Raw genomic sequence first — 15,187 nt, 5'->3', positions numbered from 1 at the left:
CATTTATATTTGCTTGTTTCTGATTTTATATTTTTATTCTTAAGATGTGTATCTTATGTTCTTAATTATGATAGGATCCATATGTAATCTTCTTTTTTTACATTTCTTCCAGTTTCCACAGCGACATAGGTGTTAAATATTATTAAATTGATTATTTATATGGTTTTATTAAATAAAATTGACTTTTAATTGAACGCTTGTCATATTTCTTTTGTATATATATTAGATATAGTGCCAATCATTGTGAGTGATATTTTCCTGACTTTCTCTTATTTAGGTAACTGTACATTGGATACATGGCTCACACAAATGAATCAGTGGTGTCTGAGTTTGTGCTTCTGGGACTTTCTAATTCTTGGGAACTTCAGCTTTTCTTTTTTGCCATCTTCTCTATAGTGTATACGACATCAGTGCTGGGCAACATCATGATTATTTTCATCATTTCCTCTGACTCCCATTTGAACTCTCCTATGTACTTCCTGCTCAGTAACCTTTCTTTCATTGATATCTGCCAATCTAACTTTGCCACACCCAAGATGCTTGTTGACTTCTTTGTTGAGCACAAGACTATCTCCTTTGAGGGTTGCATGGCCCAGATATTCCTTCTTCATAGTTTTGTTGGGAGTGAGATGATGTTGCTTGTAGCTATGGCATATGACAGATTTATAGCCATCTGTAAGCCCCTACACTATAGCACGATTATGAATCAGAGACTATGTATAATCTTTGTGTTTATTTCCTGGGCTGTCGGTATTCTTCATTCTGTCAGCCACTTGGTTTTTACAGTGGATCTGCCATTCTGTGGCCCCAATGAGGTAGACAGCTTCTTTTGTGACCTTCCCCTGGTGATAGAGTTGGCTTGCATGGATACTTATGAAATGGAAATTATGACACTAACTAACAGTGGCCTGATATCACTGAGTTGTTTTCTGGCTTTAATTATTTCCTACACCATCATTTTGATCACTGTCCGGCGCCGGTCCTCTAGTGGGTCATCCAAAGCACTTTCCACATTAACTGCCCACATCACAGTGGTAATTCTTTTCTTCGGGCCTTGCATTTATTTCTATATATGGCCTTTTAGCAGACTTCCTGTGGATAAGTTCCTTTCTGTGTTCTACACTGTTTGCACACCCCTGTTGAATCCCATCATCTACTCTCTGAGGAATGAAGATTTTAAATCAGCCATGCAAAAGTTGAGAAACCATCATATGAACTCCTGGAAAAACTAGGGATCACCACAAAGGAACGTAGTCCTGAATGAGAATAAAGAGCCTCCGCTGAATCACAGCGTCACGCCAGTTATTGTTGCTAATGGTATGGCTTATTGAGTTATAGAACTGGGTTTTTGTCCTAAGTGCAAGGGAATTGTATAAAATCACGTCCTGGTTAATATTTAAATACAATTTTAACCAATTTTTCATTGCTTATAATTCAAAAGCACAATTTCTCTTTAAAATTTTAATAATTTAAAAAATATTTTATAAAGAATAGAGATTCTAATCTTCATAAACTGCTATTTATGTTACTAAACTTGTGGTTCTCTTCAACGGAAGTGATATTTTTATACCTTGCAATCAAAATGTATAAGCAAATTGAATGTCTGATATCTTCATTCAACTTATTCATAGCAAGATTTTCATATACTGACATTGTAGAAAAAATATTGTGTTTTACAACATGGATTTTGCCTCATTAGTATACACTTATTTTATCTTTTCCTTATGTATTGAATATTGGGATATTCAATTGTACATTTAGTTATATGTAATTTTCTCTTTCTACTAGTATGTTCCAATAAAATTTTTCTGTGTTCTTCTATATTATTTGATATACATTTGTATTCATTAAAAACCTTTTCTAGATACTTTGTGCTATCAGCAGTATATTTTTCAAGTCTACATATTTTTAAGTAGGATAAATTGGTTATAATAAATTCTACATTATTCATAGAAAATTGCAAATATTTTTTAAATTGTTTGCAAGTATGGCCAGTGTTGAATATTTAAGTTCAGAGAAAATGTTAATGCCATATATACCTAAAACATGCAAATGCACAAAGTGACAAAAAATTATTTGCAACTGAAGATCAAATCTGAAATCTGTTTTTTCATATTTGTTGGAAAACAGAAGAGGGAAAGTAAAATTCATCTAACTCTAACAATAAAAATTAAGAAAGCTATTAATTCTTGCTTCATTTGCTAGTCAAAAGTTTTATTATGTACTTATTCCTGAGACTGGCATTATGAAAAAGGCCTCATAACAGAGAGACTAAATGTATTCTAACAATGAAAAAAAATTGCTTAACAGAAAATAGAAAGCCTGCAATTTACTATGAAAACCTAAATGTTTACCAATGTAGTCTCCTAAAATATTGTCATCTCTCAGGATTCAGTATTTTAAGTATATTTTAAGATATGTTAGTGGCTATGTGCATAGATATTAACTCTAAGTCCTAGTACAAGCTGAGTTTTAGATACAGACAGTCTTCTTGAACCATGCATGATACTACTTAGCTAAGGTTTCTTGGAACTTAGACTTTTGGTTAAATTTATTTGTATAATGTCAAACACGACAATGACCTTTTATACTTGACTAACTTTTATATATTTTTATACAGTGCCAAAAATATTTCAAATATACAATAAACATTAAAGCAGTCATGATATCGTTGCTAGCATATTTTTCCCTTGTAACTCTGCTCTGCTGGTGAAAACAGAGAAGTGTTGATAGTACTCTTGAAAAATCAAGTCATTTCAGTGCTCTGATGCTCAGTATTCTCATTCTGAGGGAGAGGAGGGGTAGGAGTGTAAAGGGGAAATGAAGGGGAGGGAGGGAGAGAAGAGGAGAAGAAGGAGGAAGGAAATGAGAATTTATGAGTGGCTATTTAATTTTGTCAGTTCTTCATAGTGCTAGCGATACATTCTTCAACTTTCTAATTCTTCCTTTACTGTTGGTCCATTTGGGTTTTAGTGATGAGGCATAGTCATAACCTGTCATATTAAGTTTGACCAAAAAAATCCAAAAGTCATAAAGTAAAAAAAAGTTAATAAATCTGACTACGTAGTTTTCCACATAGGTTTTGTTTTGTTTTAAAGCCTGTCACAAATAAAGTCAAAAGAAAAACTAAGTAAAAAGCAGTATTATTTGGGTAATATATTTCATTTGGAAAGAACTCTTTCAAATCAATAAATAAATGAACAACAAGCCAGTAGAAAAATCAGCAAAGTATATGATTGGGCGTATAGGTGTTATTAATGTAAAGCAAGTGACTCTTGAACATATGAATAAATGTTAAAATTAACATATAAGAAAAAACAAGTACAGTGAGATTCCCTTGTTCACCTATATGATTGGCAAAAATCCAAAAGTCTGATAGTTTACTGCATTGATAAGGTTTTGATAAAACCTCAGATATTGTTATTAAATCTCTAAATTGGTACAATATATGAAGGAAATTTTTCGATATCATTAACATTTTAAAACCCTGAATTGGTAATCATACTTCTAGTGTTTTATCTTGCAGATATATTCACACATATGTAAAACAAAATATATGCACAGGATTTACTGCAAACATTGCTTTTAAGAACAAACTATGGAAAAAATCGAAATATAAAAACCTAAATGTTTATCAATGTAGACTCTCAAAATATATTACTGGTACATCCATAAAATAGAATGCTGCACAGCTACGAAAAATAATTAGGAATCATCTGATGTTTTGATCAATTTACAAAGAAAAGAATTGCCCTCAGATTAAGGGAGGGCTAGAGAACACTTAGTCATGGACTTTCAGGGTAGGAAGTGTTGTTGAAGATAATTTAACCCAGACTCCTCACTTTTCACTGAGGAAATTCAAGCCCAAAGAATATAATCTGTGGAAACATTTCAATGAATTAGTGACATAGGCAAGATTCATTTATACATCTCAGTTTTTCCTTCCACCAAGTTGCAGGGTTATAGAATTATACACCTGTATGTAGGTTGCTGTTTTAGTAGGTATTTCATGAATATAGAGACTTTGATAAAAATGTTCAAGGTGAGGAGGTATTACTCGTATAATTATTAGAACCAATGATTTTTCTAACTATAGTTAAGCTTTTCTGGAGAATAAATGTATTGTAATTTAATGATAGATTACCCTAGATATGGGTGCTTTTGTATCTGCATAATAATTATTTAAAGATTTTTTTCTTTCGTAATACAATAAATTGATTTTTGATTTCATAGTCCAAACAAATACACTCTCAATCATATCCTCTATATTGATCAAAACAATGCTTTCTTTCTGATAACAGATTTAGAAAGAACCTAAACCAATAATGGTCACTTTTTGAGTGTCTAATAAGTGCCAACGACTTTCAGTGTCAAATTTGACATTGATCATAGTAGCATTTATGGTAGGTAACCTATCTTATCCCCATTTTATAGACGATGAAACTGAGAGGCTAAGAGAGAGCCAGTATTTTCATGACTGTTTGTCTAATAGCCATTTCCTATTCATTACAACACCACAAGTGAAAACAGGCTCAGAAGCTGAGACTGGTCTTTTCTCTTAATTTACTAAAGACTTACTCTGAGATCAACAAAATTGTAGCAGCAACTAGAAATCCATAAGCTAGAAAAGGCCTCTAAAAAGCTAAGATAAATATCATAAAGTTTAACCATTAAGTCCCATATTCTTTAGTCCAGAGAGTTAGGGATGGCTAGAATTTTCAGGTCAAAATGCTGGGAAAAAAAGGATCAAATATATGGTGATGGAAGGAGAACTGACTCTGGTTGGTGAACATACAATGTCATATATAGATGATGTTCTACAAATTAATTTTTAAAAAGCAAACTAATAAGAAAAATGGGCAAAAATTCAATAAGGTACTTTACAAAAGAAGATATTCAAGTGCTCAATAGCTTATGAAAGTTTGCTTAATTTCATTAATAATGAGGGATATGAACCTTGAAATTACAATGTGATACAAAGTATTACTGTCCTGGGTATTAGTAAGAATGTGGAGCAACAGGAACTCTCATGCACGACTGCTGAGAGCATACATTTGGACAACCATTTTGGACAACTATTGGCCATATTTATAATAGTTGAATCTACACAGACTCTATCACTCACTAATTCTACTTATTCTTTTCTAGTTGTATACCAACACATAAAACACAGATACTCACTAAAAGGCATGTACAGAAATGTTTATAGCAGTCCCATTTTAGTAGCACCATACTATACACAAGCCATATACCCACTAACAATAGAACGAACAAATAAATTGTAGTATATTAATAAAATCAAATGCTATATACCAAAGAAAATTAAAAAAATATAACTGTACACAAAAAATGCGTCAATATTGAGCAAAAATAAGATAAAAATTAATGCTTTATTATTCCATTTAAATAAATTTTAAAAATAGACAAAGTTAATCAATTGTGTTAGAGGTCAGCATACTTGTTACTTTTCAGCCAATGCAGTCACTGGAAGAAAGATAAAAAGGAAGGTATATCTGGTGTGCTGGTAATATTTTTATCTTTTAAAAAGTATTTTATTTTATTTTTTATTTATTAAATTTATTGGGGTGACATTGGTTAGTAAAATTATATAGGTTTCAAGTGCACATTTCTATCATACATCATCTATGTATTACATTGTGTGTTCACCACCCAGAGTAAGTTTCCTTCAACCACCATATATTTGACCCTTTTTCCCCTCTTTTACCATCCTCCCTCCCTCCTTAGCCTCTAGTAACCACTAAACTGTGGTCTGTGCCTGTAAGTTTTTGTTTGTTTGTCTTGTTCATGCTTTCAGTTTTATATCCCACATATGAGTGAAGTCATAGGGTTCTTGATGTTTTTCTGTCTGACTTATTTCGCTTAGCATGATAATCTCAAAATCCATCCATGTCGTCGCCAATGGCAGTATTTCATCTTTCTTACGGCCAAGTAATATTCCATTGTGCATATATACCACATCTTCTTTATCCAATCATCTATCGAAGGGCACTTTGGTTGTTTCCATGGTCTTGGCCACCATGAATAATACGGCAATAAACATCAGTGTACATATATTTTTATGGATAAATGTTTTCAGATTTTTGGGGGTAGATACGCTGGAGAGGGATTGCTGAGTCATATGGTAATTCTATTCTTAATTTTTTGAGGAACCTCCATACTGTCTTCCATAGTGGTTATACCAATTTACATTCCCACCAGCAGTGTATGAGGGTCTCTGCCCATTTTTTAATTACGTAGATTGTTTTTGTTGTTGTTGCTGAATTGTACAAGTTCTTTATATATTTTGAATATTAGCCCTTTATCAAACATGTTGTTTGCAAATATCTTCTCCCATTTGGTATGTTGCCTCTTTGTTTTGTTGATGCTTTCTTTTGCTCTGCAGAAGATTTTCAGTTTGATATAGTTCCATTTATTTATTTACTTATTTATTTATTTTAAGGCTACCTTCTTTTTCTTTTTTAAAGTTTATTGGGGTGACAATGGTTAGTAAAGTTACAAGGTTTCAAGTGTACAATTCTGTAATACATCATCTAATATATCACATTGTGTGTTCCCCACCCAGAGTCAGTTCTTTTGCTTTTTCTTCTCTTGTCTTTGAAATAAAATTGATAAAATCCTCTCTGAATCCAAATCCACAAGCCTAGTACCTATCCTTTCTTCTATGCAATTTATTATTTCAGGTCTTGTGTTTAAGTCTTTGATTCATTTTGAGTTAATTTAGATATATGGTGATAGATAGCAGTCTAGTTTCTTCTTTTGCATGTGTCTTTCCAATTCTCCCAGCACCATTTATTGAAGAGGCTTTCTTTTCTCCATTGTATGTATTTGGCTCCTTTGTTGAAAATTATCCCCCTATATATGTGGGTTCATTTTTGGGTTTTCAATTCTATTCCATTGGCCTGTGTATCTGTATTTCTGCCAATCCCATACCGTTTTGATTATTGTTGCTTCGTAGTATAAATTGAAGTCAGAGAATGTGATACCTCCAGCATTGTTCTTTTTTTCTCCCTAGGATTGCTTTGGCTATTCGGGGTCTTTTGTGATGCTATACAAATCTGATGATTTTTTGTTCTACTCCCTTAAAAAATACCATTGGAAATTTTATCTTGTTTATGATTATCTATTTAGGATCCAAAAGCATTTAAAAATGAATTATAAGATCTGTGATATTCAAACATACTTCCTGATAGATGATTCCCCACTGCAACTCAGTAAAATGCAGTGTTTGTTTAAAATGGACTCTGGGTGAAAATTTATTAATTTATTAATCCAATGTTTATGAAATAGTGACACTATAGCTTATGCTTCTACCATGAAATATTTAGCTATAAAATATTGATTTTTTCCATGCTAAAATTAACTTCTGTAATTTAATATCACTGGCATGCATTCGTTTTTTAAATAAAAAGATTTAGTATAACGCATATTCATAAGAAAAAGTATACTTTTTAAATCAATAAGATCTTGAAAGAGTGTTCTTTGTTTGTTTTTTCTCCTTTAGAAAGATTTACAGGGCATTAGTTATGCTCAGGTTAGCTCCCCTGTACCAAATGTCTCACATCTAAATGCCTACGAACTGACAGCCCTTACTGTGTTGGACCATAATTAAAAAATGGAAATTCATTTTTGATCAGTTTTTAGATAAAATACACTAGTAAGAGAAATCTGTTTTTTTAAAGAAATTCTTCCCAAAATGTATGTGGGGGTTTGAATATATATGATAAAATTATATATACATATGTATATACAAACATTATATATATGTACATATATATAATTTTAGTTGAAATAAATTATTCTCTATAATATAACACAATATAAATTATGCCAATATAGTGATAGAATTAAATCTTTGAGCAGAGTCATATTAAATAAATGATACCTTCTGACTGTGTAAGGACATGTAGCACTATGGAAAGCTGGAACTCAATGAAAAGTCACACGTTGGTTCCACAGTTTCTTCATAGATGTTTTCATCTCTTTATTTCTCAATGTGTAGATAAGGGGGTTCAAGAATGGAGTAAAAATGGTGTAAAACACAGAGAGGATCTTGTCTATGGAGAATCGACTGAAAGGCCACACATAGATGAAAATGCAGGGCCCAAAGAAGAGCATGACAACCATGATATGTGCAGAGCAAGTAGAGAGTGCTTTGGCTACCCCACCAGCAGCACGCTGTCGGACAGTGATGAGGATAAGAGTGTAGGAGACCAAGAGGAGCAGAAAACAGCTCATGGAAAGCAACCCGCTGTCTGAGATCATAAGTATACCCAAGACATAGGTATCCATGCAGGCAAGCTTGATCACGAGAGGAAGATCACAGAAGAAGCTCTCCACCTCATTGGGGCCACAATAAGGTAAATTCACAGTAAAGGCTACTTGACTGATGGAGTGTACAAAGCCAATGACCCATGAAACCAACACTAGACTGATGCAAGTTTGCCAGTTCATAATGGTCATATAATGCAAGGGTTTGCATATGGCCACATACCTGTCATAAGCCATGGAAACCAGAAGTACCATCTCAGCCCCACCAATAAAGTGCAAGAAGAAGATTTGAGCCATACATCCTCCAAAGGAGATGAGCTTTCGATCACTAAGGAAGTCTCTGATCATCTTGGGGGTGGCAAATGAGGCCAGCCATATGTCCAGGAAAGATAGATTCCCCAGCAGGAAGCACATGGGGGAAGAGTGCAAGCAAGGGTCAGAAATTACGGTGACAACAATGATGACATTACCCAGCACAGTGGCCATATAGATCCCAGAAAAGAATATAAAGAAAAAATTTTGGAGATGCCGTGAAGTACAGAGTCCATGCAACACAAATTCTGACACCAAGGAGTAATTTTGCAGGTCCATTATCTCAGGTTTCAGATTTTGTTCCAAATCTACATAAAGAGATGTAAGTGTCAATTACCAGGTACAAGAAAGTCATCAACTAAGTGTTATCTGAATATAATTTTTAATTTGTAAGAGATAATCTAAAATGCAATATATGGAAGATTAAAACCAAGTCCATAACAACATGAATATTTACTTTTTCAGACTTCAGTGTTTCGTTAGAAGTAGTTGGATATCTGGGGAGACTCAAGGATAGGTGAGAGTTATGGGAACATTTTTTTTTCTCACTTCTCTAGTCTTTGTCCATGGTAAAATGTGTAATCAATCAAGTACAGAATGTGAACCAAAAATCCTTAGGAGAGTTGAGAATATAAAGATTTTCTAAATGGTGTTATGTTCTGTCTATTTGTGCCAATATCATTGACCAATGGGTGATTGTTTTTAAGTATCAGACCTAAAAATTTAAATTAAAGCTCAATTTAAAAAACAATGTCATCATGTAAAACAGACAATTGCATATACATTATCAGTCTCTCTCCTCCTTTCTCTCCATTTGCCCACACAAAAACACGACAAAATCTAATCAAAGGTATTTTGGTGTGTGGCTGTGTCTGCATATCTAAACACCAATCAATATAGCTCCTTCCTGATGCCAACAGAAGTAGTACATTTCATTCCTTGATGACAAAGTTAAAAGGAGAAAGATTGTTTTAAGCTAAAAAAAAAAAAAAAAAAAAACACGCATGTTCTGAGTATGAAACATATTTGGGATGATATATAAATATAAGACAGCTCCCTAATAGTGAACTTATGTATGTTGTTTAATAATCTGGTGGGAGTGGCATTAGTGTGTTGTGTGTGATCTATAGAATGACATTTCTCATAGTTTTGATTTCTACCAGGACTTCTCCTTACTCACTTGCTTATTCACACATTCACTCATTCAGACCATATCTATATAACACCAAGGCAGTTTTCCATCTCACTTAATTCAGTATAAAAACCGATCAGTATAAAGGGAAATAAATCAATTAAACAAGGGTTTATATAATTTCCCTGATCTCACAATTTTTTATTATTGCTCTTGTCATTTATTTAATCAGTTGGTTTGAGATTAAAAAGCCAATGATCTACACATGTGTAGATTTGTTGTTTATAAACTCACCACTTCTGAGAGGATTTTAGGGTGGCTTTCAATGAAAGAGATATTTTTCAGGACCACTCAATAGGGAAAGAACATAACACCTGTGCAATAATTTTGGGGGGAGTGTTTTCACAATTATTCATGAGTGACTGATAAATCCAGCATTTAATTTAAAAATGTAGCTCTGAGCCTCCAGAAGAAGTAGGATGGGATGTATAGGTTTCATTATTAGCTTATCATGAGAAATAAACTAGTACCTCACTCTCCTCACTAAAAGGAAGATATTGTATAAACCTTTTTATAAGGGCATTGAGAAATAGTCTTCATGAACAATTTCACAAAAGATGCAGTACTATCCTCCATGTGAGTTTTTATTGTATTTAGTCTCTACAAAACTGGAGAATATAACATGAAATAACAGTTTTGGGTTTTGTAAGATTTTTATAGGGAACTAAATTAGCATACTTTAGATTTGAAATATTCTAATGATGTGAATACAATATGGTGACAGATTTTTTAAATCAATAGGAATAAATGTTTATTATATCTGTTTCAGTCCATTCAAAAAGCACCAATCACACCCAGGCTTTTGTCAGAATAGGACTCAAAATTCCTTTTGTTCATCTTGAGCTTTTATAAAAGCTTTGTGTTAAAAGATATAATTGTAACACTTTTTTGGTAATAGATGCTACCCCACTTTGGACCAGGATTATGAATCTGAAGTTAAACACCTCTGTGGATACAATGGATATAATCACAATCCAGGAACCTTTTGCAAGTTTGGTTATTATCCTGACACCCATCCTAACATACATATTACAAACTATAATGGCTGTACTTATATTGGTTTTCTTTCTATGACTATGAAAAATTTCAAATGTAAACGTAGACCATAACTGTGTTTAATTTAGTGTTTTATACAGATTAAGTGAATGGAAATCTGAAATAGTCAAATGAAAACCTCAGGAAACAAAAATAATAAAAAACATATAACTCGTTATTGAGTAAAAGATGTTCTAAGTTTAGATATTGGTGATGGTTGTACAACTCCGTAAATATACTAAAAAACATTGAATTGTACATTTAAAATGAGTGAACTTTAAGACATGTAAATTATATATCAATAAATCGTTTTTAAAATGTATTTTTATGAAATAGAATATAATAGACTTATATGAGTTGTAATTTCAAAGAACTCTTTGATTTGCAAAGGCATTTTAAAGATTATTAAACAAATGTTGAATTTGTAATTAAAAAAAGGTCAATTTTGTATACCTACAAATACTACTTAAACAAATACAATAAAGATAAATTTAATTTTAACTGACAAGTTAATATGATTTACTTCAATGACTTATTGCACAGATCATAGAATAAATTAGTCTCTATTTGACTTGTATTTTCAGACACATATTCACTAACTACATAGCAAAATCTCTTTACTAACCTGGAGTTAAGATGTTCAGTGCTGACACAGCAGATCATTCAATTTGTATTTCAAATCTAATGCCCTTGAAAAAAACCAGTGGAAACATGCATATTTTTATTCCAGGGAAGATTTAATCATGTCTTTCTCCTGCCTTTTAAAAAACAATTCAGGAAAAGCACCACTTTAACAAGCTAGAGAACTTCAAATTTGAGTCTTCCTTGGACTTCAGATATAAATATCTATATCCTTTCTCCTCTCAAATTAAGATGGGCCCTTAAAGATGGGCCATTCATGGCCAATTACCACAATTAAGGCTGGGGAGTAAACTGCATTCTAGTGGAAATTTTTGGTAATGAATCATGTTCATTTCCCTAAGTGACAAAGGAAGAAAAATTTTAAAGACCTGTCAGATTATATAAACATATTTGAAATTATTTTAATAATTCAAGCAGAATATGTGTCATTATCCAATTAATACAGTATAAAATGTGCTTTTTCTTTTTTCATATACATAAATTATTTATTAAATTCATTGGAGTGACAATTGAGGTTAGCAAAATTATATAGATTTCACGTGTACATTTCTATAATACATCATCTATAGATCACATTGTGTGGTTGCTTTTTCTTTAAATAATCAAATTAACAAGTTACATTCTGAAAATATACCAACAATGCACATTGTTTAATGTAACTTTGATCAAGCATAACACTTTGCAGAAAGCTTATTTCTACCAGGAGCATCAGGTTTATATGTGCCAAAAAATTTGCTTTCTCCAGATTCATATGGTCATGTATAATGAAATCTCCTGGTGTCTGGGTTACTTTGCACATCATTTATAATTTTCTACTTGTTACCCAAGATTATTTGAAGTTAATTCAGGCTTTTTCTGCTAGTGGTCGTATGCTGATTAAAAATATCCGAGAATGTTCTGATGAATGATAATCACATTTCAATCCCATATTAGATATATAAGCACAACCCAATTTATAAGGGATTTTAATGCCAAGACATCATCTGAGAGTAGTAAAAAATCTCACGTTTAACTTGGCATTAGATAATTGTGTTTCACTTAAAAGGAATCACGGAACCTTTCTAAGTTTCTGCTTCTCTATTTAAAACACACAGAATAATTGCTAAAGAAAGATTGCATAAGTATGCTATATGCATCAGTGTCATTTGTTTTTGATACAAAGTCATTATGTGGGTACAGATATATTATGTAAAGCCAAGAATTATAGAGAAGCTTGTGACAACCAACAGAAGTGAATACTTGATTTGGAGGTAGGGAAGGATTTACTAAATGTGATGATTAATTTTATGTGTCAACCTGGAGCTGTTTTTGGATGAGATTAACATTTAAATTGCTGAACTCTGACTAAAGCGGATTGCCCTCTATATTGTAGGTGGGCCTTATCCGATCAGGGTATGGCTTGAATAGAACAAAAAGACCAACGTTCCCAAGCAAGAAAAAATTCTCCAGTAGACTCCTTTGACTTCATCTGCACCATAAACTCTCCCGGGACTCCAGCCTGTCAGTCTAAACTGCAGATTCTGGACTTGCCAGCCTCCGAATCACATGAGACATTCCTTATAATCTCTCTCTCTCTCTCTCTGTTTCTCTCTCTCTCTCTCTCTTTCTCTGTACAGCCCTAATCAATACACTAAAGTCAACAATAGAAGAATTCAGAAAGTGAAAAAATATATAGACAAAAATATTTTTAAAAAATACTTTAGAAAGCATCACATTAAAATTTAAATCCAGCTACAAACTGGTTAACTGTATTTCCAACGTTGTGACATGCAAATTCACTACACAGAGTTCTGCAGACTGTAACTGCTCAAAGCCTACTGGCCCAAGGGTCTGTGGGGACTGACATCCCGCCTATGCCCCAACCATCAAACAAACAATACATCCTGGCCAGGCCTGGATCTGCTAAAATGGAAGCACTTTTTTCCTAATCCATACAAAGTTCTATTATAGTCCTCTGCTGATAAAGGCCTAAGATCCTCAATATAGAAAAAGTATTTACAAATCAATAAGAGAAGAAAACCTGAAGAGAAAAATGAGCAAAGAATATAAGAAAATTATTTTTAAAAAGAAAGGAAATAACAGACCCATAAATATTTAAAAATTTACCTTAATAAACATCAAACAATTAAAACTTTACAAGATATAATGTTATTCACATATCAAATTTAGAAAAAATGTATCAAACTCTTGGTCAGGTAGAATGAAATGGATAATTTAATAATAAAAATAGCAATATAAATTTAAATAACTGACATATCTTGAGTGTTTCCTCTATGTCAACACTATTCTAAGTTGATTCTTTCAATTAATCATCACAAAAGCCTAATGAGAGAGACACATCTTCTTACTTTACAAATGAGGGGACTGAGGCTTAAAGTGTTTAGTTAGTCACATGAATTTTCAGTAGCAGAGAAGAATTCATGGTGTTTTGTTAAAGATCAAAACAAGAGGACACCAAACTATACACGTAGTATACATTCTCAGGAGGTACTGGTGAATAAAATAAATAAGAATTTCTTTCCTCATGGTACTTACATTCACACAGAAAACACAGACACATAAATACAAATGAATAATTTATGATAAGGGCTAAGGAAAAAAATCTAGCAGGGTAAAGGACATAGGGAATGCCTGAGATGGGGTTTTAGGTTGGGTTTTTAAAAATAAGATGTTAAGAATAGGCCTCCTTGAGGTGACTTTTAGTCAAAGACTTAAAGGAGGAGATGGATTAGCCATGTGTATATCTGGGGAAAGGAAAACATAGGAAGAACAATCAGTGGAAAGGCGGTTAGGTGGGTGCTGCCTGATGTGGTCAAATAACTCCTGTGACTAAAGTGGCATAAAGTGGAAAGTAGTTGATGAGGTCAGATAAGTACTTGTGGGTGGTGCGCAGATTATGTAGGTTTCTGTAAGACATGATCAGCACATTACGTTATCTTCTGAGTGAAATGGGGAGTAATTGGTGAGTTTTGAGTAGAGGAGTGGTAATATCTGACGTCTTTTAGAAAAGCTTTAACTGCTCTGTTGAAAAAGGCAAGAATGGAAACTAGGAGACAAGATAAGTAGGAAGTTCACAATTTCAGGCCAGTTGTGATGATGGCTCACACCAGGACGGTATACTACAAGTGAGTAGTAGTCAGATTCTAGATATATTTTGAAATTAGGACCAAGAGGATTTCCTGAAAATTGTCATGGATTGTGAGTGTCATAGAAGAGTCAAGCATGATTCCAAGTAGTGTAGCCTAAGAAACTAGAAGGATAAAGTTGCCATGAAATAAATCATAAAAGCTATATTTGTAGATACTTGGGAGAAAAATCAAGAGGGTAATTTGAACAGGTTAACTCTGAAATGCTAATTTTGAATCAAAATGGGGAAGCCGTATGGTCTCTTGGATATGTAAGTCTGGACTTCAGGAGAGAAGTCTGGACAATATATATAAATCTGGGACTTGCCCTAGTATAGCAGATTTTGTAAGTATCTTGCCCTTATCTTCGCAGTGTATAACATTTATTTACAAGTATTCATTGAGTCCAAATGCCAGCACTTGCCATTCTTTATCAATTGGTTGAATCTGTTCTATCTTCATGTTAGGTAGGTAGAAGAAAAACACTCGGGGAATTAATGCCGCTGAAAGCAATCTTGAACCAATGCCAATCAATACCCCAGCTCCCTTTCTCCATAGGCTAGATAATTCTTAAACATAAGTTTTATACTGT

General features: G+C 33.0%; 2 protein-coding genes across 2 annotated transcripts; one reads left to right on the top strand and one right to left on the bottom strand.

Moving 5' to 3' along the window:
• The first annotated feature begins 238 nt into the window (after positions 1-238).
• On the top strand, positions 239-1,295 carry LOC117023812 (olfactory receptor 4K1). The gene has a single exon (XM_033108990.1). The coding sequence runs from the start codon at positions 297-299 to the stop codon at positions 1,230-1,232; it is 936 nt and encodes a 311-aa protein (XP_032964881.1). The 5' UTR covers positions 239-296; the 3' UTR covers positions 1,233-1,295.
• Positions 1,296-7,947: 6,652 nt separating this feature from the next.
• LOC117023782 (olfactory receptor 4K14) lies at positions 7,948-8,883 on the bottom strand. The gene has a single exon (XM_033108944.1). The coding sequence runs from the start codon at positions 8,878-8,880 to the stop codon at positions 7,948-7,950; it is 933 nt and encodes a 310-aa protein (XP_032964835.1). The 5' UTR covers positions 8,881-8,883.
• Between the last annotated feature and the right edge of the window lie 6,304 nt (positions 8,884-15,187).

Source organism: Rhinolophus ferrumequinum, chromosome 6 (assembly GCF_004115265.2).
Source record: "Rhinolophus ferrumequinum isolate MPI-CBG mRhiFer1 chromosome 6, mRhiFer1_v1.p, whole genome shotgun sequence".
Lineage (NCBI taxonomy): Eukaryota > Metazoa > Chordata > Mammalia > Chiroptera > Rhinolophidae > Rhinolophus > Rhinolophus ferrumequinum.
Note: the sequence above shows the minus strand (reverse complement) of the source record. Positions and strands in the feature narration are given on the sequence as shown.

Coding starts and splice junctions, on each gene's coding strand:
- LOC117023812 (XM_033108990.1), top strand. CDS start 297: ATGGCTCACACAAATGAATCAGTGGTGTCTGAGTTTGTGCTTCTGGGA.
- LOC117023782 (XM_033108944.1), bottom strand. CDS start 8,880: ATGGACCTGCAAAATTACTCCTTGGTGTCAGAATTTGTGTTGCATGGA.